Source organism: Narcine bancroftii, chromosome 14, assembly GCF_036971445.1.
Source record: "Narcine bancroftii isolate sNarBan1 chromosome 14, sNarBan1.hap1, whole genome shotgun sequence".
In the NCBI taxonomy this organism is placed as follows: domain Eukaryota; kingdom Metazoa; phylum Chordata; class Chondrichthyes; order Torpediniformes; family Narcinidae; genus Narcine; species Narcine bancroftii.
In genome coordinates, this window is record NC_091482.1 from 13,857,829 (window position 1) to 13,884,736 (window position 26,908).

General features: G+C 38.2%; 1 protein-coding gene and 1 long non-coding RNA gene across 9 annotated transcripts in view; one reads left to right on the plus strand and one right to left on the minus strand.

The window, feature by feature from the left end:
• LOC138749545 (sodium-dependent serotonin transporter-like) overlaps positions 1-26,908 on the minus strand; it is an 89,203-nt gene that overhangs the window by 10,152 nt on the left and 52,143 nt on the right. For 7 of the 8 annotated variants that reach the window (XM_069911028.1, XM_069911031.1, XM_069911034.1 and 4 more), the window contains 6 exons: positions 17,428-17,562; positions 13,922-14,025; positions 10,088-10,215; positions 6,194-6,306; positions 4,097-4,228; positions 3,141-3,240 (listed from right to left, as the gene is read on the minus strand). In XM_069911028.1, the coding sequence (XP_069767129.1) occupies positions 3,141-3,240; positions 4,097-4,228; positions 6,194-6,306; positions 10,088-10,215; positions 13,922-14,025; positions 17,428-17,562 (712 nt within the window). Of the gene's footprint in view, positions 1-3,140; positions 3,241-3,658; positions 3,893-4,096; positions 4,229-6,193; positions 6,307-10,087; positions 10,216-13,921; positions 14,026-17,427; positions 17,563-26,908 lie in introns of those variants that run through there. The other variant, XM_069911035.1, reaches the window with a different exon arrangement.
• On the plus strand, positions 12,396-14,144 carry LOC138749549 (uncharacterized). The gene is made up of 2 exons (XR_011348740.1): positions 12,396-13,331; positions 13,952-14,144. It is a non-coding gene; the product is annotated as an uncharacterized lncRNA (long non-coding RNA).

Sequence of the window (26,908 nt, forward strand, 5' to 3'; positions counted from 1 at the left end):
CATGAGGCCATAGATGGACAATGGATATCTATCTGAACAGGATATTTACTTAACTGATTAATACTTATTAGTATAAACATCCTCCTCCTATTTCATGTAATCCTAAGAATATTTCTTCCTCCTTTTATCTTGTGTACTTACAAAGTTCATGTGAGGACTGCATGTATAGACAAACATCAAAGGTTTCTATGTGATAGAAATTTTCTCCAGTGTATTTATTTTAATGCAAGGAGTATTGTTTGAAAGGTTGATGATCTTAGGGCATTGATTGACACGTGTTATTAGTGAGACTTGGTAGCAGGATGGACAGGACTGGTATCTTAATGTTCTGGGGTTCCGTTGCTTCAGACGTGATAGAGGAGGAGGGATGAAAGGGGGAGGAGTGGCATTGCTAGTCAGGGAAAATATCTGTTGTGCGAAGTCAGGACAAGCCAGGATGACTTGTCTACAGAGATCATATATGGGTGAAGTTAAGGAATGAAAAAGGTGTGACCACACTGATTGGGTTGTATTATAGACAGCCCAATAGTCAAAAAGAATTGGAGGAGCCCAATAGTCAAAAAGAATTGGAGGAGCAAATCTGTAGAGAGACAGCAGATTGATGTAGGAAGAACAACGTTGTGATAAGGGATTTTAACTTCCCAAATATTGACTGGAAATCCATACTGTAAAAGGAATGGATGGCTTGGAGTTTGTGAGATGCGTTCAAGAAAGTTTTCTAATTCAATACATAGAGGTACCAATGAGAAAGGAGACAGTACTTGATTTCCTATTAGGGAACAAGGCAGGTCAGGTGACAGATGTGCGTGTAGGTGAACATTTTGGGTTCAGTGGCTACAAGGTCATTAGCTTCACGTTATTTATGGAAATGAGAAAGGATTTCGGAGGAGTGGATTGGGATATATTGTTTTATTGTGTTAAGAAAGTGGATGGCCTTCAAGAGTGAAATTTTGAGAGTGCAGAGTTTGCATGTTCCTGTTAGGATTAAAGGCAAAGTTACTTGGCAGAGGGAACCCTGGTTTTCAAGGTATATTGGTGATCTGGTTAAGAAAAAGAGGGAGATGTATAGCAAGTATAGGCAACAAGGAGCTTATGAGGTACTTGAAGAGCACAAAAAAAAGTAAGAAAATACGAAAGAAAATCAGGGAGGCAAAAAGAAAATGCGAGGTTGCTCTGGCAGATAATGTGAAGGTAAGCCCAAAGGGGTTCTATAAGTATATTAAAAGGATAAAAAGGACAAAATTGGTCCACGAGAGGATCAGAGTGGTCAACTCTTTGTGAAGCATCAAGAAATGGGGGAGATCTTAAATAGTTTTTTACATCAGTATTTACTCAGGATAAGGAAGGGAAACAAACAGAAAAGTCATGGAACAGATGGAGATTAAGGAGAAGAGGAGCTTGCTGCCTTACAGAGAATAAAGGTAGATAAATCACTGGGCCAGATATGATATTCCCTCAAACCTTGAAGGAGACTGGTGAAGAAATTTGAGGGGCCCTGGCTGATATATTCAAAATGTCCTTAGCCACGGGTGAGGTGCCAGAGAATTAGAGAGTAGCTCATGTTGTCCCTTTGTTTAAAAAAGGCTCCAAAAATAAACCAGGTAATTATAGGCCAGTGAGTCGGACGCCAGTAGTACATAAAATATTGTAAAGAGTTCGGATAGACAGGATATATAGGTATCTGGTTGATCATGGGCTGATTAAGAATAGCCAACATGGCTTTGTGTACGCTAGGTAATGATTAACAAATCTAGGAGTTTTTAGGAGGTACCAGAAAGGTGGATGAGAAAAGGCCATGGATGTTGTCTACATGGACTTCAGAAAATCTTTTGACAAGGTCCCACACGGGAGGTTAGTTCAGAAGGTTATGACACTAGGTATTCAAGGAGAGGTGGTAAACTGGATTCAAAATTGGCTGTGTGGGAGAAGGCAGAGGATGGTAGTGGACAGTTGCATCTCAGATTGGAGGCCTGTGACCAGTGGTGTGCCTCAGGGATCCTTGTTGAGACCATTGTTGTTTGTTGTATACATTAATGATCTAGATGATAATGGATTAGCAAGTAATGCTAATCCAAAGATGGGAGGCGTTGTGGACAGAAAGGAAGGTTATCAAAGTTAGCAGAAGGACCTGGACAGCTAGGAGAATGGACCAGAAAGTGGCTGATGGAGTTTAATACAGACAAGTGTGAGGTGATGTATTTTGGAAGGGCAAACCAAGGTAGGAGGTATTCAGTAAATGATGAGGCACTAAGGAGTGTGGAGAAACAGAGGGAACTAGAAATGCAGATACATTGTTCCCTGAAAATGGTGTCGCATGTGGACAAGGTTATAAAGAAAGCTTTTGGTATTTTAACCTTTATAAATCAAAGTATTGAGTATAGGAGTTGGGATGTTATGTTGAAGTTGTTTAAGACATTGGTAAGGCCAAATTTGGAATATTGTGCGCAGTTCTGGGCACATAACTACAGGAAGGATATCGATAAGATTGAAAGAGTGCAGAGAAGATTTACTAGAATGTTGCCGGGTCTTCAGGGGTTGAGTTATAGGGAAAGATTGGACAGGTTAGGACTTTATTCCTTGGAGTGAAGAAGAATGAGGGGAGATTTGATCGAGGTTGACAAGATTACGAGAGGTATAGGCAGAGTGGATGCAAATAGGCTTTTTCCACTTAGATTAGGTTGATAAATACGAGAGGTTATAATTTTAAGCTGAGGGGAAGAGATTTAGGAGGAACCTTAGGAGGGAGATTTTTAACTCGGAGGGTGGTGGGAATGTGGAATGAGCTGTCATTTGAGGTGGTGAATGTGGGATTGATCGTGTGTTTTAAGAGCAACTTGGACAGGGTCATGGATGTGAGAGGACTGGAGGGTTATGGTATGGGAGCAGGTCAGTGGGACCAGGGAGATGATGGTTGGCAGACGAGATGGTTCTAAACATAATATATATTTTGACTATTTAATGTAGAAGTAAATTCTACATTTTAATGTCCCTCTCTAGATAAAGGATTCTCCCCATTTCCATTTGGATTTATATCATCTTGTACTTATACTTTTTATACTTCCAGTTCACAGAAATATCTTTCCCAATCATTCCCTATCTCACCACATTTGTGATCAATCTTGCGCACATGTAGAACATACCATAAAACCAAGACACAGCTATTGCCTCCAGAAACACCACAGCAATAATAGCAGCTCCTGTAGCATATTCTTCAAAGAATTTCACCACATATGCCCCACCCTGAAATGGTAGAAGTAAACAACACTTGGTCATGAATGCACTGTATAGCGGAGCAACATCAACATAAAACTGTTGACATGAATTTCAACAACAGTGTGTAATAATTACTCTTTGTTTGGTGCAAAGTTTTTATATTAAAAATGTATGACTATCTTTATAGGATTTATTGTCCTTAAGTGGGTTTGTTAAAGAATCATGGAACTGCATCTGTTTCGGTCATGTGTTATTAGTACAAATATGATAGATATGGATTGCAGGATTCAGAGTGATTTCAACTCTTTGCCTAATGGAAACCTGGTGAAATATTAGTTAACATTGGTACTAAATAAGAGATAAAATGTTGGTTGTCCTTCATGGTAGTGTGAATGTAAGTTTTAAAGCAGTTACCAAAAATAATATGGCAGAGAACATTCCATGGTATATTTTGCAAAGTTTAACACTGATTATGAACGACAACTCCATATTTGGCAAAGACAATTAACCATTGGGTAAGAGACACAATGCTGATAACAAAATCCGAAGAGAATTCTAAGAACTATGTCCTTGTACGGAGAAGTCTTCTGAGGGTTGGAAATTTATCTGTGTGCATATATATGCAAATTGTGAGCCTCGTGGCAGTGCCTCTTGCTGGAACAGAGTTCTGATTGTGAAGCTAAAACAAGAAAGTGAAATATTAAACAAATTAAGAATAATTGAATTATCTCTGTAAGCAGTTGTGCAAAATGTGACAAAGCAAAACACAAACCCTGTTTGTCCAATTTCTAAATTCCTGGCAGAAGAATAAATGTCTTAAATTTGATTGGCGGGCAAGGGAAGACATAGTTTGTCATAATTAAAATGTAATCTTTGCACTTACAAATGTGGTGGTGGTCAAAGATCCCAAAAAGCAAACCACAATCAGACCAAGCACAAACCATTCACGGCGTTTTTTAAGTAACACTGAATATTCATCCAATACAGCTGTTATTACTCCTTCCAGACCTGCAAACTAAGATTAAAAACAAAAGCATCCTTTCAAAATAATATACATGAATATTATAATGATTTACAAGTAGAACATCACTTTGCCATTATCACTGTACTATTAATTTTCACTGATCCTGGTTGCCTACGCCCAGTCCACAAACCTGAGCCCTGACCTCTAACTCACCGGAGCTCCCGTCACTTCGACAGCCAATTCCAGCATTGACTCTGATGCCGTCGACTGTCACCTGAGTCCCAGCCACCCTTGAGTCAGAGCTTCCCATCCGAACTGGAACCATGTGGCTCCCAACATAGACTTCTACTGTGGACCCAATCTCTCATCCTCTTACACCTCTCTCTACTCTACCATCTCCCCCTCTCAGCTCCCCTCTTTTACCCAACCCCATAACCCTCTGACTTCATCTTCCACCCTCTTCCTCCCCTATCTGACCTCGCCCTCCTTCTGCCAACCCCCAACCTTTCACCTCCAACCTCCCATCTCCACCCCCCCCCCACCCCAACACCCTCCACCACACTGATTCCCACTCTGACCCCTGCTTGATCTTTTCTTTCCCCTCTCTGAAATGAAACACTCCGAGGCTATACCTTCATCCCACACCTAATGAGTTCTGTGCAAGCCACAATGTTGAACCGTTCTTTCACCACCTACTTCCATGACTGTTACTCTCTATCCCCACCAAGACCCCTTCTCCCGCTTTAAGCATGGTTATCCTGACCAGCTGCCCACTCTGGATCTCTATATTTCCAACTGCTGCCAGATATCAACCACCTCAACTTCACCATTCCCCTCTCATATTCTAATCTTACTTCTTCCAAATGTTCTGCCCTCCACTATCACCGCATCAATCCCAACCTCACATCAATCCCACAGACAAGGGTGATGCTGTTGTGGTCTGGTATACTGACCTCACTGAGGCCAGACAACAGCTCTCAGATACCACCTACTCTTCCCACAGAACCCCACCAAACCGCTGTCTCCAACACCATATCTAACCTTATCACCTCTGGTTGCTTCCCTCCTTTGGCCTCCAACCTCATTGTCTCCCATCCCTGCACTGCACCCAAGATAAACAAACCCAACCATCCTGGTCGACCCATGTTTCCACTTGCTTTTGCCTCATTGAACTAGTTTCATATTTTCTCCCCTAGTCCAATGCCTCCCCACTTACATCTGTGATACCTCACATGCCCTCCATCTCCCGTGAACTGTCCTCAAACAAATGTCCTCTTGTATTGGCCAATTTTGCGCTGGCAAAAGGGTGCTAGCTGTCCACTCTCTCTATACCTCTCAAAATCTTATACGCATGTTGAAGTGTCTCTTCATCATCTGCCATTCTAAGGAGAAAATCCCTAGCTTGCTCAACCTTGATCTTACAAAGTGTATCCTAAATCACAACCCTTATCCAGGTTGAACTCCATTTTCCATTTCTCTGCCCAATTCTGCAGCTCAGTGTAATCTTCAACAACCCTTAAAATCCACAATACCTCCAACCTTTATGTCGTCTGCAAACTACCTAACCTACCCCTCCATTTCTTCATTCAAGACATTGAAAAAAAAATCACAGACAGCATGAGCCACAGACCACCAGCCACAATACCCTCCAACTACGACCACCCTCTGCATTATGTGGGCAAGCCAATTCAGAATCTACACAACAGTTTCCTGCTGAGTTGTTCTAACAATTTAATCTTTCCACAAGTCAAAATTAAATGGAAACTAATGTGGTCAGCATTATAATTCCGATTATCAAAATACAAAAAACACAAGTTGTTTGATTACTTCTTTTGCAAATAACCCAGACAAAATTCCCCAAGTTGTGCTTTTGAAGTCTGGTACAACATAATGAAAATATACACAGCTAGAAACAAAGCTCAGTGCAATGTGGATTCAGTTATTATGAATGTTTTTTTTCCCCACTATAAGCGCATGTTTACCACAGAAAGCTTCAGCAGATGCTCAATTGCTTACCGTGCTATCCAAACCCAAAGTGATCAGCATTACGAAAAATATTATGGCAAAAAATGTTGGCGCTGGCAAGTTGGCAATTCCCTCTGCATAAGTGATGAAAAGCAGACTGGGCCCTAGGAACAGGGAAAAATATAAGGATTACATTGGTTCTTGCAGATCAAGGGAGAAATTACATTGAAAAGTAAGGGAATAACAAAATTAAACACATTTTGTGTCCGTGGGGACATTAAAATCTTCCAGAGATAGAAAAGAACAACAGATCTTGAATGATTGAGGAGCTTAAAGAAATTGGCTTTAGTTTGAAAAAAATGTTTTGGAGATAATAGGAACAAACCCAGAAAAATCCCCATAACCTGATAACTTGCATTCCAAGTTTTTGACTGTGTACTGATTGTCAATTTCTCACAATGAAAGTGGTTCCTTTTTTAGGTGACAAATCCAACTGTACTATTTAAGAAAGGGAGGAGAGTGGAAGTGGGGAACTGAGCTGAGTTAGCCTGAGATCAACATTAGGGAAAATGATTTAATTTACTTCAAGTGGTAACAGGGCACTTAGAAAATGATAATATTGAACAAAGTCAACATGGTTTAATGAAAGAGAAATCATGTTTGACATAAGAACTGATAGATTTTGTTTTGAAGCTATAAAGTAGGTAAATGGAAACCAGCAGATGTGGCATATTTAGACTTTCTGATATCCTCTGCTAAGATGCCCTACAAGAAGTTATTTAACCAAATTAGAAATTGGATGCAGAGGCTGCAAGGCTCCAATGGCAGTCTAAGTAATGGGCAAGGACGTGTCAGATGGAAGTTCATGTGAATAAATTAACTTCTGATTATTCACTTTTGTTAGAAAAACTATCTCTTCGTAAGAAAGAATATACTTGTAATGGAGGAAGTGAAACAAATTGTTTCCCAACATAGGATACCCTGTGCTAAAGAGATTAAACAAACTAGCCTTGTAGTTTAATACAGAGAAGGCTTAGTAAAATATACCAATTCTGTCAGAGCTCGACAGTGTGGATCTTTCCCCTGGCTCAATACAAGGGGTCAGTTTCTCAGGACTAAAGTAAGATTTCTTCATGACAAATGCTGAGAATCTTTGACCAAAGAGGTTTTAAAGATAGTCACTGCATATATTCAAGACAGATTGATAGATATTTGGGGTTAATACAGGATGGAGGTAAAATCCTAGATGTGAATAGATGGGAGGGGCCAAGATAAAATTTACAGCTTTTATTGATTTGGAATAGCATTCAACCATACAGCCAACCCACTGAGCCCATATACACTATACACCAGGCACATTTCTGTGATCCTGTCCTTTGTATTCCTCAGCTCATCCCAAAAGAGTGGAGGAAATTGTCTGCTTGGGGTAGTTTTAAAAAAAAAACAGAAACCACAATTTATTGGAGCTTGAGTATCAGAGATTCTGGAAGTGAATTGGTCAAGCTGATTTCCCAGCAATCATTTTACAGCACACACTGTCGCCCAGTCAATTAGAATACTCCACACTGCAGATCCATTTCAATATGATAGCCCTAGATTAGGTTTTAAAAATATTTCAAAGTGAAGGAGTAGAAGCAAACACAAATACAAATCACTGAACAGAGTCACCTCAAGAACTGTCTTTATATCAATTTGGTTAATCTTCCAGGTCGAATTCGGATGACTCCTGCTAAAACCATCGCTCCCCACTACAGATGAAGAAGAATACCATAAACCTATTTAAATAGTTCAGACTGTCTACAGTCCCTGCACCATTTCTAATTTACAGGGTAAAGTTAATAAGATGCCAGTGAATACATTCAAACCACAATCTGCACTGCACATTTAAAAAATGTCATGGTTGGATGGTAGTTTAAAGTTGGCAAGTCACTGCACAGCAACCTCCGACCTGCTAGTTTTCCCATTTCTCGACTATGCTACTCAAGCACTTCAAGTAGCCTTTGTCATTTTAAAACCAAACTGCAAATGCAGTGCACAGTAAAAAAAAAATGAAACTCCAAACCATGATTGGTGCATAAAATGACGAGACTACACAAATACAGTGTAAGACAACACAAGACTACACTATTACTACGCAAGACAAAAAAAAAGACTACAACCTAAACAAAGCTACATAAAATGAATAAAATAGTGCAAACAATACAGTAATTAATAAAAAATTAGACAATAGGCACAGTAGAGACGTTACAATAGATTGGATATTAAAAGACTGATAGTTTGAGTGAAGAAACTGCCACATAATTCAAAATCCATAGAAGCCCAAAAGTTTCAACACCTATGCCAATGGCAGTCGGAAGAAGACTTCGCAAGATGATATGTGCAGGCCCCCACAATGTTGCCAGCCTCCACAATCATGGTGCATAATGAAAATAAAATGCCCACAATGGCAGAAGAGAGACCCAACAACCTCCTCAACTGACCTTACCATCCGTCATAGGGCCCCACGATCTAAGACGGCACAACCTCCAGAACCCTCCCAAAACTAGGCACATGTTACAGCCACTCCGGACACCATGGCACACCCTCTGCAGAACACGTCATGACATCCCCACCTTGACCACCGGCAACAAGCGATCCCGAAGACTGGAGGCCTCATCCCCACAGCAGAGGCTCAGTCCCCACAGCAGTCAAGGCCTCATAGCTTCTTCCCGAAGGTTTGTTATTGCTTGGAAATTTCCATATTGCAATAACATCTCTTGATGGACTACCGTTCATTTTTTCCCAATTAAAAATCATGCATTGTTAAAAGTTACAGTAGACTGATGGGGTTGCTAGGAATTTCCTGGCTCTTACACTGACTGGTGACCTTCACTAACAGAGATCCAAATTCTATCAAGATTTTTCAATGAGTGGTGGGAGTGTAGCCCCAAAAAGAAACAGGTCTCTAGCTCAGTCTAAGATTCAGGAAAGTTGGGATATTGGTGTGGAAATAGGAAGGAACTAGATTACAAGTCCTGTTATTCCATTAATGTTATTACACCATATTATAAAGCCCTTAAAAGATCCTAAGGTTCCTGTTCCTTTACAAATCTAATAAAAACTGTAATCATCAGATTGGATTTCAAATATCCAGCAGTTTTTCCTAAGACTAAAAATTATATTCATGGAAAGGTAAAAGTCCCATCGCATTGTGGCGCAATGTTTATAATGGCTATTGTTTTTAAAGTGCAAATGTAGTGTGTACCATGGACATACTCCCTCTCACTCCTCCTCAACAGGGCATGAATATTGAGCAAATTCCTGCAACTGTATTTCATGAATTTTCAGTTTTGCAGTTTCTCAAAATTCATCCCCATCTTTTTTTTTTGGTGACCATTTAGTCTTATTTCTGGATTTATTCTTTTTCCAAAGCCTTTTATAAATGCAGGGCAAAAATCAATCACTTTACTCAATTATTAGTGACAAATGCACAATTGCCAATATTTGATTATATTACTGACTTGTTAGCCAGTCCCAGCTATTTTTTTTAATGATACATTAGATATTAGAAAGAGATTATCAATGCTTTAAAGATAGTTATACATCTGGTTCTATATTTACTTATTGTAACCATTTTAAGATTTAATTTCCTGGCACATTATTGAACTCCTCTGCAAATTGTTCAAGTCAATGCATAAAATGCTATGGCTCATTTGTCTTCATGCTTCTTTCAAGAATAATGTTGGGGATAATTGGCTGTTTCATTCAGTGCAAATGTTTGTCTTTGTACTAATGGGGCCTCCATCCTAAAAACAGTACAACAAATTAATCGAATAGATTTTTTTAATATCTGAATGAGATCAAAAATAATTTTTCATTTCAAAGATGCATTATGTAGTTCTTCCAAAAAATTCTGGGCAATACAATGTAGAAACTAACAGCAAGTAGCAATAATCTGCATCCTACCCAGATCTTTGGCCACATCAGCTACCTCTTCATTCCTCTTTTCTGCCATGTACCCCAGGATGGTAAAAATAACAAAGCCAGACAGGAAACTGGTCAAGCAGTTCACAGTGCTGGTGAGCAAAGCATCCCTAAAGCAAGAAAACAAGGTGAAAATAAGCCCATTTTCTGAATTGAGATCAGATATTCATAATTATCAATACAGTCATATAGCACAAAAACAGATTCTTCAGCCTCCCACATCCATGACAAGCATCAAGTCCTATATATTGTGTATATATCTATCTATATCTAGATAGATAGATATTTACCAAGACTTGTTCTGTAGCCTTACATGTCTTGGTGATTTTGGACATTTTCCAAATTCCTTTTAGAACCAGAGAACAATAGAGCACAGAAACAAACCCTTTGGCCCATCAAGTCCAAGCAAAACTATTTTTCTACTAGTCCCATTAACCTGCACCCAGACCATAGCCCTCCTATCCAAATTTATTTTAAATATTTAAATCAAACCCACATCCAGCACCCTCCAGCAGCTCATTCCACACTCTCACCACCCGCTTGAAGAAGTTCCCCCGAATATTCCCCTTAAACATTTTACCCTTTGCCCATGTCCTCTTGTTGTCTCATCTGACCTCAGTGGAGAAAGCCTGCTTGCATTTATTCTCTCTATAGCCATCATTCTCTGACAATCCAGAGAATAAAGTTCTAATCTATTCAACCTTTCCCCATAACTCTGCTCAAGTCCCGGCAACATCCTTGTAATTTTTCTCTACACTTTCAATCTTAGTGATAGATTCCCTGCAAGTAGATGACCAAAGTTTCACACAGCACTCCATATTTGGCCCCACCAATGTCCTATATAACTTCAACATAATATCCCAACTCCTGTACTCAATACTTTGATTTGTGAAGGTTAATGTACCAAAAGCTCTTTACAACTCGACCTACCTGTGGTGCCATTTTCAAGGAATTATGCATGTGTACTCCCAGAACACTGTTCTATTGCATTCCACAGTGCCCTGCAGTTTACCATGAAAGTCATACCCTGGTTTGTCCTGACAAGACAAGCACTTGTTCGCATTAAATTCCATCTGCCATTTTGCAGCACATTTTTCCAATTGGTCCGGATCCTGCTGGCAAGCTTTCAAAACCTTCCATACTGTCCACTGTACCCCAACCTTCAGGTTATCTGCAAATTTACTGATCAATTTTACAATATTATCATTCAGATTACAGATATAGATGGTAAACCACAATGGACTCAGCACCGATCTCAGAGAATCACCAGTAGTCACAGGCCTCCAATCACAGAAGCAATAATCTACTATCATTCAGGCTTCTCCCACAAAGCCAAAGTCTAATCCAATTTAGTACAATAACAAGCAACATAATTAGAATAAACACAAACAATTCTTTGTTCATACATAGGAACTTAAACAAGTATACTTAACCTTAAAGCCGTTTGTACACGAAAACAAGTGTGAGCTCACAATTTTGAATTGGAAATCACAAAAGATGGAACAGGAGAAATTGTACTGCATATCTGATGTTCATTACCATTATAACACAGGGTGATAAAATAGAGACATGGGTACAGATGAAAGATATCAGCATCATTTTCAAGATTACAGTATTATGAAGAACTCAGGTGATCTTAAAATAATGCAGAAGTCAACATGCTGTGCTAAAGGGAAAGTTTTAGGTGACAGAATAATGCAAAATATAGTGTTTGATGAAAACTACATCTTGCTTTTAGGATGAATTTCCACACATATCAATGCATTGGCTTAATGATTATTAAGAAATTCACACATCTGCTATTTTCTGGAATGGATACAATTCCTGATGAGCTATTCATGATAGTGTTTAATCTCTTTCTAATCTTCATAATATACTTCCAATTACAACAGTTAATAAAATGGAAATACAATGATACAACATCTGTGTGATAGTACAGACCTATCACCAATGTATATGGTTACAGTATCTAGAGTGTAATGACTGTGCTTACAGCGATTGGCTGAGAGCTTCGCCACACCTACTGTCTGGGCCTTAAAGGGTTGTGTCCCTAGCCAGGTCGGATCATTCCGGACTGGTCGGCCACCTGTGAAGAGCTCCTGTCTTTTGCTAATAAAATTGTAGAGCTCGTCAAAAGAACCAAAGACTTGTTGATCCAAACCAAGGCTTTTATTAGCAAAAGACAGGAGCTCTTCACAGGTGGCCGACCAGTCCGGAATGATCCGACCTGGCTAGGGACACAACCCTTTAAGGCCCAGACAATAGGCGTGGCAAAGCTCTCAGCCAATCGCTGTAAGCACAGTCTAGATACTGTAACTATATACACTATATACATTGGTGATAGGTCTGTACTATCATAATCTGATATTAATGTCTAACTATCCAGAAATAAAAGCTGTTGAGAGAGAAACAGAGTTAAAGCCAATATCTAGAGAGAACAACCAATGACCTGCAATACTCCATCAAATCTGACTTCCTGCTTTGCCAGTGAATTCCCAGTGATTCGAGAAGCATTAACATGAGAGTAGCACATGGTTCATTCTACAGATGACTAATGTAAAGAATCCAACCCCAATCTTGTCAACAAAATTGTGGTTGGAAATGGTTAACTAAATTTACTTACTTTATTTTAACAATTTAGAATACAGGTGACTTGTGCATTATGGGGAAGGGTGGGGTTGAGTTTCTAGAAAATGATCCGCAAAGCAAAGCTGCATCATATGCGCTCGTCAAGCGACAAGATTTGAAATAATTTGTGCATTTATTTCTTTGATTTTTTTTTCCCTCTAACAAATTTCATGAAAGCATAATTTCCCTGATCCAAATGGCTAAAAGGCGAGTGTTGCCTGTATTTGTTGTTATGTATTAAATCAATGTGTTAGCATTAAAGCAGTTTTATTATTTTACAGTCTTTTTTAATAAGTAATTCTGTTTTATTAGTTCTGAAATCTCCTTCTCCAGTTGGAAGTGGTTTTCAAAGGCCTTGGCATGCAGCAAGTTGTAAAGGAGCATCAAGGAATTAGGAGGCAGTCTCAACATTAGACACTTCCAATTAGGGGACACCCATTGTGTACAGAGGGACATCTCAGCTAGCTCTCTCTATTTGGAGCAAGTTAATGTAGGGTGGCAGACACTGTAGGTAGCAGGTCAAATCCAGGGCAATGACTCAGAAGCTTAAATATATTTCTATCTCCACAGATGTCAACCAATTGCTACGATGAGCATGGTAAGATTTCCTGCATATTGATTTAGAACATATTAAAAAGAGTCATATGGCACAGAAATAGTCCTTTGGCCCATCTGGTGTGTGCCACTTCACTCATGCCATTTTGTTGTCTTCACATTCCTATCACCTTCTTTAAGATTCTATCATATTCCTGCAAGCAAGACTCAACTTAAAGTAGCCAATTAACTTACCAACTCATGCCTTTTATTTACAAGAGAACCCATACAATTCTGGGGAGAATGCAAACTCCACAGTTGGTATAAATCCAGGTTAATGACAGAATATGAACATCCACATCCTTTACTGAATAATTGCTCTTTAACTGTAATCCTAGGAGGAAAGTGTTTACCAGGTTAATTCACTATGCACATTTTGGGATGTATGTCATTATTGGGAGTCATATTTACCCTGTTCCACACATTTCGCTCCTAACGACAGGTTCCAAAATGGGAATTAAAAAAAGCACATTTCTCAGCACTGAGCTTTTCAAACCTCCTAGGAACCAACTTTCAACAGAAAATAAAAATAATTCTCGTGATTTATACAAGCCTAATCAAGATGAACATAAATCACATATTTTTGAGACTGACATGTAACAGTTGTTGTTGAATTTGTTATAGCTGGCAAACGCCAAAAGAACACCAAATCCTGGGCCAAGCGAAAAGAAAATCTGCGTAGCAGCATCTATCCAAACCTAGAAATAGAAGAAGAAAAGTTATTCAAAAAGAAAAAAGTTTACACTTGCATTTTTATACCAATATATTGTTCAAGTATGTCTGTAGAGATAGTTAGAAATAAATGTGGATGAATTAATTGTTAAACCAAATGTCTTTCATCACAAACATTGTAAACAGAACTTTATTTTAACAACAATTTAGTACCACATACTGGAGGGATACTGATCTTTAATATTCTTATCATCATATCTCTTATCTATCAGCTTTAATGGAAAACATCCCATGAGGAACCATACAACTTCCAATTAAACCCCCCTCATCTCTTTGAATGTGATTGCTAATTCATTGCCTAATGATGTTGTAGCTCATTTCTGTCCTATCTGATGTCATGTTGGGCAAAAGTTCAGATTGCTCAATCTCACCTCGCTTTTGAAATAGAGACTCCAAGGTGAAAGAATACTGGCTGGTGCCAGTAATAAATAACATCTTGTTTTCCCGGCAAACTAATCCATGCAATTTTCAACTATACTAAACTCAAACCTTAAGATTATTTTAACAGCTATAGAAAGCCTGCAAATTTAATTCATTTCGTTCAAGTTCAAGTTTATTATCTGTCTATATACACAACCTGATGAAACAGTATTTCTCCAGATCACTGTGCAAAAACATGCACTCACAATGCAGTGCATAATAATCACATATATCCAAGTCAGATACAATTTTAAATTATTATATATAAATATTTTGCGATTGTTTATTTGGTTACACTATACTCTTCATCAATCTCACAGCCTGCAGAAAGCTATTTCTTAGCTGGGCATTTCTGATTTTGATGTTCCTGACCCTCATTCTTGATGGTAGTAGATCAATGATACTAGGCTGAATGGAAAGGGTCTTCTATAATTCTCTGAGCCCTATCTAGGCAACGCTCCCAGTAAATGTCGTTAATAGAGGAAAGGGGGACCCCAGTTACTTTCTCAGCCATTTTGCTGATGTTTTGCAATTACTATACCACACAATGACGTCACCAGGCTGAATGGAAAGGGTCTTCTATAATTCTGAGCCCCATCGAAGCAACGCTCCCAGTAAATGTCGTTAATAGAGGAAAGGGGGACCCCAGTTACTCTCTCAGCCGTTTTGCTGATGTTTTGCAATTACCATACTACACAATGATGTTGCCAGGCTGAATGGAAAGGGTCTTCTATAATTCTGAGCCCTATCGAAGCAACGATCCCAGTAAATGTCGTTAATAGAGTAAAGGGGGACCCCAGTTACTCTCTCAGCCGTTTTGCCGATGTTTTGCAATTACTATACCACACAATGATGTCGCCAGGCTGAATGGAAAGGGTCTTCTATAATTCTGAGCCCTATCGAAGCAACGCTCCCAGTAAATGTCGTTAATAGAGGAAAGAGGGACCCCAGTTACTTTCTCAGCCGTTTTGCCGATGTTTTGCAATTACTATACCACACAATGACGTCGCCAGGCTGAATACTCCTGAAAAATGTTGTCAAGGTGGGGACCACTGGACTTGCCCTCTTCAATTTCCTTAGGAAGTCTTAGGTTCTGGAGTATTTTCCCGAGTAAGGAGGAAGTATTGTGGCTGCAGGTTAGGTCACCCTTTGTATGCACACCAAGAAAATCTGTGGTCTCATCACTGAACCAATGACGTGTAATGGAAAATCTTGGACCTTTGTCCCACAATCATCTCCTCCGTCTTGTCCACTTTGCGACTCAGGATGTTGTTCTCTCACCATTTTACAGGCCTTCCAATCTCCTCTCTGTAAGCTGGCTCATCACTGTTGGAAAACTTGATAATTCTGTTTGAACGGAATCTGGCAGTGAAGTCACCAATCAACAGCTTGTACAATTAGTGGGCTGAACACACACTGTGATGAGACTTGAGATTTTGCTACAATCCATGCCTGACTGCTCTTTCAGTTACAACTCCAGAATCCAGCGGCAGAGAGAGGTGTTGAGTCTCAGTGTGAAGAGTTTATTTCCTAGGGTTTGAGGTATGATTGTGTTGAATGTCAAGTTGAAGTCAATGAACAACAACCTGGCATAAGAGGCATTGTTCTTTGACATAGTTATTTATATAGATTAGCTCTATCATAAGTTTTATATAGACATGATCAAATCTATAATTCATTTTTTAGTTTCAACATTCTCAGATCATATTCATTCCTAATCTTCAAAATAGTGAGCCAAATTCTATGGTACCATCTGATCACTTTGTTGGCCACAGAATTTCAATAGAATTGTGCCCTGAAATCAAAAGCTGTGTGTCCTGTTCATTTAATCCAAGATCTGACTGGACAAAGAAAACAACTTTTATAGATCCTTAATCAATCTAAGTGAAGAATAACTAATGAGCATCACTTAGAATTGTGAACATCATCAAATCAAAACAACGTAAAATAAGGGAAAGAAAGACTGGACAGAGAGAGAGATAAAAGAGAAAGAAAAATATTGTTAAATGTAATCATTCTTTTTAAAAGTCAAAATTAATTGAAGTATATTTCAAATACAAGTGAAGTAAATTTTTTACCATTCTGAAGAATGAAGATCCAGAATGGTAAAAGTTAATTTACTGCAGAAAATAGATTTCACTAGAATTGGGGCTTACCGTATCTTATGGATGACTTGTACTGAAAGGACATGTTTGCGGTATTTAAAGGAAAAGGCAGAAAGGAAGAGGTTCAGGAAGAGAGGAAGTTTGAAAACAGGTTATACTATCACAATATTTCAGGACAAGAAAAGGGTCAACTAGGCCTGCAAGATCACAGGTACTAGTCTTCATTCTATCAAGGACATTGCCTCTTCTATCAAGAGGCAATATCTTAATAAAGCAGCCTCTATTCTCAAAGATCCACACCACCCAGGCCATTCCCTCTCTACTCTGCTACCATCAGAAAAAGGTACAGGAGCCTCAAGACAAACACTCAGCAGCTCAAGGACAGTTACTGCCCCGCTGTCATCAAATTCCTGAATAATCAATGAACCAAAGACACTGCCTTATTTCTTATGTGCTATTTTATGTTTTTTTTAAAATTTATTGTTGTAAAAGTGGATTATATGCATGTTTCCACTGTGAAGCTGCCGCAAAACACCAAATTTTGTTCCTTGTTCATGACAATAAATTCTGATTTTGATATTGGGGCATTCTAATATGATGCCACAATTCCAATCGTGCCACAATACTTTATTTCTCTCACTGCAAGAAGCTTAAAAAAAACTCAGACGGTGTCATGCAAGGAAGCCGCTGTAATTCTCAAATTAATACTATGGCATTTCGACAGAGTTCAGGGACTGAACAACAGTGATTACATGGTTACATATCATGAGCACTTGCTAGCCTCAATAATGTAGCAAATCAGAAATGTGTACGAAGCACCAATCTGTCCACAGGTGAACTCACCCTAATGGCAAACAGTTTTTTCCATTCCGGCCTTACATAGAAGAGGATTCCCCGCCAGGCCCCTGGCAAGGTGGCACCCCGCACTAAGAGAATAAACAGCACAACGTAGGGCAGAGTGGCAGTCACCCATACAACCTGCAAAAGTAATAAACATTTAGGTAGTTGTAAAAATAAGACAACACATCTTGAATGCGACAAATATTTATATTTGTGCCTGCCATGAGCCTTCCAAACAGCAAAGATTCATAGTTTACTTATATTGTCCACAATGGTGCAGGTCTGTTTAAATCTTGTTATGGTGCGAGCAGTGCTTTGTTTTAACTGTGGGAGACATGTCATGCTGATCCAATAATGCGTGTTTGAGTGATTAAACAAAGGGCAATTCACAGTGCTTCAGATTGGAAGAACAAAGCAGGATTACAAGATGCCTTTAAAAGCGGCTAACCTTACAAATCTTGTTATGATGCAGCCAGCAGAAGTAAACGTGAGCATGGCCAGCACTGGTTATGGCATTAGGACCAAGGTCACAGAGGTAATATGCAATTCTTAGATGTTGACAGTACTGTGTGCAACTGGCAGACAGGAGGCCAAAGTCACAAGACAGTTACAGATGACTAAAGACTAATCAGCCCAATTTGTTCATTCAGAACAAACCGGCTCGCTGCTATGAAATTCAAAAGCCTGTAATTGGTCAAAGGATTAGAGCAAGAATGGCTCCACTAATTTATTTTTATTTACTGCAAACTGCGATAATTTGACCCAAAAATTACCATTCAAAAAAGCGAGGTGGATTCTACATCATCATCATTTGGTAAACAGCAAAATATTGGCAAGTTATAAAGGGACACGTATTCACTGGAGGCATAGCCATAACAGTTACTTGGTCAGATCTGTACAAACAGGGAGTGGAATCAGAATCTACAGAAATAAAACTTGACCCCTACCATGAACTCTAATCGAAAAACTGCATGCTGGAAATATAAAATCAAAATGGAAAATCCGCAAGCTATTCAGCAAGTGAGAAGAAATTGTTTTAGATCACTGACCTTTCCTCAGAACTGGAAAAGTAAGAAAGCAACGGAGTTCTCAGTTATTGAGGGAAGGAATGAAGCGGACAAAGATTTGGGTCTGCAAGAGGGTCAAGACTAAAAATGTCCAAACAAAACAATGGGAGACAATTGGTTAAACAATATTCATCACTTAGCTGATCTGTCTGGAAGTGTAAATATTGAGATTCTTTTATTGTCATTACGAACTCCCAGTTCATTTAATTTTAGTGGGACTGTCACTTTAAGTGTTAACAACTCAAGCTGCAAACCCTGCACAGCTTTGGAGATGACAATAATTTGTAAAGCATGAACCAACTTCTCTACTTTTGAAGAGAAGAAGAAGAGTCCCCGGGTCACAGGTGGAGTCATCTGACCAACATTAGGAAGGAACAGCACATTGTGTGATCAGGGGTCCATTTTAAAACTGCAGCATTTGGCACAGTCGTTCTGGGGCAACCCTGTGCTCAAGTGGCCTTGTGTGGTAATGGACAATTTGTTTGTTTCCCTGTCAGGAGAATTTTGATCCCCACTGTGGCCAAAGGAAAGGTCATTTTTGAAGGGGAATTAGTGTACCCCGCTGTATAAATAAATATAGTGTTTTAAAATATAACACTGTCTTGGCGAATTTCTATTGCTGCTGGGTTTGAGATGCAACATTGTCATGTAATAAAACAGAAAATGTAATATTAAACAAAATCTCCTTTAGTCTACCACAAGGCAGACAAAGATTCATCATCAGTAGAAATTGCCCAGCACCCCTTACAGTCAGAGGAAGAGAATCATTGAGAGTCCATGTATTCACCTCCAGCAATCCTGTAGCCTCTGCAACCACATCAACTTTAATCCAAACTATTGGGAACCCAAGCTCCAGATTCAAATCTCTTACACAACCAGGAAGCCCTCATCATCCTTGGCACCCTCTTGCATCTCGGTTCCGATACCTGGTACCCCTTCAGCCAATCTCCAGCAGTCCACAGCTTGGTGCGAGTTCCTTGATTGGAGTCGCCAGCAGCCCACTGCCTGTGTGCTCTTCAGCCTCAGAGCCCCTCACTGGATCTCTGTCATGGTCACCAACCCATGGGTCATCTCCTCTGCTTCTCCTTCTCAAATGGGGAGATGGTCTCCCCATTTTCTGGTGCCTTGTAGCAGTCCGCTTCTTCCCCAGAGTGGCTGCTGCAAGCACAGGCCCTACCAGCTTGGGCCCAGACCCTACGGTCACAGAATTTTAAAATAAACCACCATCAGGTCCTTTTACAAGCTGTTTAAAGCCTGTATGCAGCCAACAACAGTCATACTGGCAGTTGGATCCCACTGGGAAGCACTGGGACTCCACTCCCCATTCTCTACAGGTTCGGAGCAGTGCCGCCAGAGTTTTTATTTGCAGACACACATTCAGACAAATGATACATTTGCAATATAGATAAACAGAAATAAACAATAAATATTGTTCAATAACTAGTAGTCCCTGAGGGTTTGTAGGAATAGTTCATCAGTCATTCAACATTCTCACTGACCATGGGAAGAAGTTGTTTCTCAGCCTGGTGGTTCTGGCTCTGTTATCCCTGCATCTCTTTCCCAACCGGAGCTGCTGGAAGATGCCACGAGCAGGATTATTTGGATCCTCAATGATTTTGCATGCCCTCTTCAGGGAATGATCCCGGTAGATCTCGTTGATGATTTGGGAGAGGGGTGCAGAGGGTGGGGGATGAGGGAGACCCCTACAGACGAATGGTTAAAAAAACAATGCTGGAGAAACATAGCAGGTCAGCGTACTTTACATAACAAAGATAAAGATACACAACATTTCAGGCTAGATCCCTTTGTCAAGGTCTGGCTTTACACACAAAAAACAGGAAGAATTTTTGAATTCAACATGCCTAGACAGGAAATTAGGTAAAATAAGTTAAATTTTCTCAAGGCTTTGTCAAAAAGTTATAGGGGCCACAATGAGAGGTCAAACTGGGATTGGGATAGAGAACTAAAGTTCAGGGACGCCATTGCAAACTGGTCTGTAAATTAGTTATCCAAACTGCATTTAGTTTCTCTTATGTAGAGGAGACTATAATAGAACCTTTCAGCCCCACGATGTTGCACCAATCTATATAAACCTATTCCAGCATAGTTAGCACTTCCCAACCTCACAGTCCATAGCCCTCTATTTTTCTTACAGAGTCTTTTAAATGTTCCTATTGTACCACCCTCCACCCAGCAATGCATTCCAGCCACCCACCACTCACTCAATGTGTAAAAATCTGTATGTCTGACATCTCCCCAAAACTTTCTTCCACTCATCTTAAACTGATATTTTCTGATATTAGCCATTGCTGCCCTGGGTAAAAGGTGCTGGCTGTCCACTCTATGGCTTTAACAATCTTGTACAATACAAGGACATTATAATGGAAGAAGTACAAGTGAATTGCTGCTCCACCTGGAAGGTTTTTTTTGTAGATCCCCCAATGATGGCGTGCAGAGATTTAAAAAAAAGTAAAACTGCATCTCCCATGGATAATCGCAAGAACGGGTTACTAATGGAAATGGAAGAGTGAACAAATCCTATAGGGGAGGGAGAAGAAAGATACCTGGTAGTTGAGTATCAGAAACTGGCAGATATTGCAGGAAGGTCAAATGTTAAATGCAAACCAGCTGGGGTCAGAATACCTCCAATCACTTTGCAAGAATGGCCCTGCACTTTAGTGCTCCATCCCAATTCCATTTACACACCAATATTTCTGAGATGTTCTCCTTTTTCATTAGAGCATCGGTTTCCCTCTACAAAACCAACGAGACTTGTAACTGTGAATACTCCTTTTGCTGCACTTAATGACCATTCCCCTTTTCCTCCCAGCCTACGGCAAGTTGGGATTTATTTTATCTTGTCCTTCCACCCAGCAGCCTCCACATTTAAAAGAATGCTCTCCAAAATTTTCACCACTTTCCATGCGATTCCAGCATCAGATGTATTTTCTCCTCCCCTCCCTTTTCAACTTCCCGAATGAATCATTCTCTGGTTCAATATTCCATTTCCAACAATCATTTAGTTTTTCGCAACACTTTCCACACATAACTATCTCTCCTTTTACCCCTTCCATTCCCACTATCTAGTGATACAAAGAGTCATTCTTGGTCAAGCAGAAATTCATCACACTTCTTAGTTATTATATTGTATTCAATGCTCACATTGTGGCATTTTCTAGAGAGAGGAGAAACCAAATGAAAATACTCTCTTGCAGTAATTTCAGTTCCACAAGGGTAACTGTAAACATCATACTGCTTGCCACTTTAAATCCCCATCCCAAAACCATTCTGACCTCTGTCTTTGCCCTTCTATAGACTTACAAGGAAGCCCAATACAAGTTTGAGAAATGGCTAATTCTAGGTATTTGTAGCCTCAAGGACTCCACATTGGTGTTCCACAATTACAGGTAACCAACCTTATTTACATCAGGACAAGCCTGCTTTAGTATCACTTGTAAGATTAACTTAGTTTTTTTCCCCCTCACCTTGGACATAACCTGATCTGCTGGGTGTTTCCCAGCAGCAATTTTGTTCTGCATCTGAAATTCGCATTTTTTCCCCTCAATCCTCATTACTGCCATCATCTATCATACCTTGACGAAGAGCTCAAGCCCGAAACATTGGTTATGAATCTTTATCTTTGCTACATAAAGTACACTGTTTGAACTGCTGAGTTACTCCAGCATTGGGTTCGACATCATTCATCTCCCACTGTTTACACTCCGATGAGAGCAATGATTAACAAGCTTTCTTGGTTGACAGACATGTGTGTCACCTGGACAATCTACATGGTTTTTTTTTCTCTACCCTGTTTCCTTCCTACATAGTAAAACATGCTTGTTTTCTCCTCTTTCTGGTTTTGATGAAAAGGTCAACACATTGAAATGTTAATTGTTTCTCCACAGATGCTGCCAAGCTTGCTGAGCATTTCCAACATCTGTTATTTTTATTTCAACTCGAGTGTTTGAGTAGCTTCAAAGATGTATTATTCCAAAAAACATTTTTTTTTTTAAAAGAGGAGATCTCTAGTCTAAACTTTACTCTTCTGAATTAATGAATGAATACAATTTGATGAATGATTTTTTTTTTTTACATCATTTAAATACACCAAAAATATCTCAGAAAAACAAAGAACGCTTGGATGCTCCAATAATATATGAAGAATTGCAAAAGGCAGGCAGTTAAAGCCCTGGGCCAAGACGGATATCCAGTGGAATTTTACAAAACATTTTCCAAACAACTTGTCCCGCATCTAAGCTGAGTACTGAATTACTCTTTTCGAGAAGGAAAACTACCTCCTTTTAATGAGGCAGCAATTTCTGTGATTTTTAAAAAAGGCAAGGATCAAGAAGAAAGTGCATCCTACAGACAGAGCTCTTTACTTAACGTGGACATTAAGATATTATCAATAGTTTTAGCATATCAGTTAGAGAATATCTTACCAGTAATAATTAATTTGGATCAGACAGGTTTTATTAAAAACAGACATTCCTACCATAATATTCATAGATTATTGAATATTATATGTTCACCCTCTATTCATAATTATGAATGTGTTTTATCTTTAGATGCTGAAAAAGTGTTCGATAGAGTGGAATGGGAATACTTATTTGCCACCTTAGTAAAATTTAATTTTGGTCCAGGTTTTATCCATTGGATAAAACATATGAATCTCCAATGGCCTCAATGTGCACTACAATTCAAATTTTTTAAATTACAATGAGGCACAAGTCAAGGTTGTCCCCTTAGCCCATTGGTTGTTGACAGTGCTGGAACCACTAGTAATTGCTTTGCGAGCAAATCAAGATTTTACAGGTTGTTGGTGGACCTATTGAATACAGGCTATCCCTATATATGGATGACATTCTACTTTTTATTTCTACCCCGGAGGTATCTATACCTAGAACATTATTGTTACTTTCATGTATTAGCAGATTCACAACTTATAACCTTTATAAGAGCCAACTACTACTATTGAAGAGCCCTCTGGTTTACTATTCTAACTATTCTTTCAAAATAGAATACGAAAAATTTAAATATTTACGTATTACAATAACCAAGAACGTTAATAATCTTTTCAAAGGAAATTTTACAGTCTTAGTTAATTATTACTGGATGGTCACCACTTTCTTTCACTATAATTGGTTATATTAATTTGGTTAAAATGAATATTTTACCAAAATTTTTATATTTATTTCACTCACTTCCGATATTTATTTCTAAGTCCTTTTTTGACACATTAGACTCAATCATTACATCATATATATGGCCTAAAAACGAGCCTGCAGCTGACGTGGACATTACCCCTCCATAAATCTTCGTCCACGAAGCCAAGCCAAAAAAGAGACTCAATCATTACATCATATATATGGCCTAAAAACGAGCCTGCAGCTGACGTGGACATTACCCCTCCATAAATCTTCGTCCACGAAGCCAAGCCAAAAAAGAGACTCAATCATTACATCATATATATGGCCTAAAAGAACCTAGACTGAAAAAAAATAGCTCCAGAATACTATAAATAATGGGGGATGGCCCTACCCAATTTTAGATTTTACTACTGGGCTATGAACATAAGGAATATGTTACCGTTGTTACAATGTGAAAGAAACATATGACTGCCCTAAATGGATTGAGATGGAATTGAAATCCCTTATAAACACTTCCTTATGGGCAGTATTGGCTTCACTGATGCCTCTCTCTATTCAAAAACTGACAAAGAATTTAATAATGATACATAGATTGAAGATTTGGAGCCAAGTTAGAATTTATTTTTGAATTACGGAATTTATAAGTACAAGGTCCTATCCTATCCAATCATTTATTTCAACCTGCTATTTTAGACACAGGTTTTCAAGAATGGAATCTTTCAAGAATTAAAAGTTTGAAGGATCTTTATATATAACAAAATTTCATATGTCTACAACAATTGACGATCAAATTTAATCTATCAAATAGACACTTTTCTCAGGTATTATCAAATTTGACACTTTGTTCATTCGAAGCTTTCAACATTTCCAATTCTTCCAAATCCAATTTTATTGATGTACTTTTTGAATTACAATGTGCTCATAAAGTTATAATATCTGCCCTATATTATAATTTATTGAATATGAAAACAATTTCGCTAATTGGGATTAAAACTAAATGGGAGAATGATCTTAATACCTCTTTTTCAGAAGAAGATTGGACGTCAATTTTGGGCTTGATTGTGCGCTAGGCACAGTCTGATTCAGTTCAAAGTGGTGTATCAAATACATTTTTCTAAAGTTAAACTTGCTCAAATTTGTCCAGATATCAACTCAATCTGTGATAAATGTAAAATTTACAACGCCTCTTTGATACATATGTTTTGGTCAGGCCCTAATTTGCAAAACTATTGGACTGATATTTTTTAAACTTTTTTGACCATTTTTGGGATTAATTTGGATCCATGTCCAGTAATTGCAATGTTCGGCTTTTCCTTAGACATAAACATAAAACTATCCACTAATCAAAGACATTCCCCACTTTACTAGCAAGAAAAGCAATATTGTTAACATGGAAAGAGGAGTTTCTGCCCAGTCACAGACAATGGGTATTAGATATTATGCCATTTTTAAATTTGGAGAAAATTAAGCATAATGTCATGAAAATTAAGATTTCCTTTGATAGGACCTGGATCCATTTATGGCTTACTTTCACAATTGGACTAATTAGTGCGATAATGGTTCTTACTGGTTTGTTCGGATCTCCCGAGGCCATTGCTTGATGTTATCTCTACTTACAATATGAATTACAACCTTGGTTGACTTTGGGTTAGATGTTTTTTTTCCCTTTTCCTTTAGTCCTTATACAATTTTATGGATAAATACATATTGGTTTCGGATTTAAGCCCAAGTACTATTGTCACTATAATAAATCCTATTAACTTAAATGTGTAATAGTCTCAACGCAATGGATTATATCGGTTTTCTTTTCTGACAAAACTTTATAAAATTTAATTTAAAAAGAAAATATGCATTTTTTTGCTGAAATTACATTGGAAACTATTGAATGTTGAATGAATCCAAAAAAATGCACCACCAGCATGCGAGAAAAAAGAGTGGAAAACAGAATCATCAGTAGGTACAGAAAATATCTCCAATAAAATTCTGAAAAACTAGTTCCCTCAGGACTCATTTCCATGCTGTATGATCCTAGGGTTTTGTCAGTGCTGGACCAGCAGATTTTCCAAACAATTGGATTTACTCCTATTAACACCATAATACTCTTTTAATTAACTTTTTAAGATGTGATAAACTTTCTAGTGAATAAGCCAAGTTCAAAGGAAGCACAGAAAACAGCAATATTTAAAAATAGTATAGAAAACAAGGTAACAGTGTGTTCAATGTGAGTGGAGAAAACATAATCATAATTTCCAAACTAATGAATACTAAGCATATTTTACTGTACATTTTATTAAAAGCTTTTCCATTAAATTCGAATCCAGAGATATGAGAATACTGGAAGTTTAGAATTAATAAAATGTCTAATTTAATAATATCTAAAAAAAAGTGTCAGTTTGGCAGATTAAATTTCATCATCAATTGTGTAAAGAAGCAAAATAAAATGATTGAAATAAATATAACATGTTTGGTAAAATATTCATTTTAATTGAATTAATATGGCCTATCATAGTTCGAGAAAGTGGTGACCATCCAGAGAATATTATTTTAGTCTGATTAAATAAAACTACAGTTTTCTTTAAAAGGTTTTTTTTTAGTTCTTAGTTATCATAATACCAAGAAATTTAAATTGATCTTGCACTATTATGCAGATTAAGTTTATATCCTGCAAATTTACTAAAGCATGTAAGTAATGACAATATATTTGGTATGGATACCTCTGGAGTGGACACAAAAAGTAAAAAGTCATCTGTATATAGAGATAACCTATGTTCAATAGGTCCTCTAAACAAGCCTCTAACATCTTCATTTGCCCATATAGAAACAGCTAGTGGCTCAACCATTAAATCAAAAAGCAGAGAACTTAGGGGTAACTCTGCCTCATGCCTTGATTATTTTGAGATAGAGAAAAACTTTGATTATTGAGAATTAGTATGAATTGATGTTATTGTAGACACATATAAAAGGTTTATCCATTGAATAAAATCTGGTCCAAAATTAAATTTTACTAAAGTGGCAAATAGGCATTCCCATTCCACTCTATCAAAAGCTTTTTCAGCATTTAAGGAAAAAACTACATTCATTAGGCTGAGTAGAAGAATATATAATATTCATTAATCTATTAATAATATAAGAATATCTATTTTAATAAAACCCATTTGGTCTAAATATCAAGATGCAGGGTACAGTAAATGGGCATGTTTCATTGGATCTCCAGAGGCCACTGCTCGATTTTAAGACTGCTTGAATACCAATTTCCACCTTGGTTGG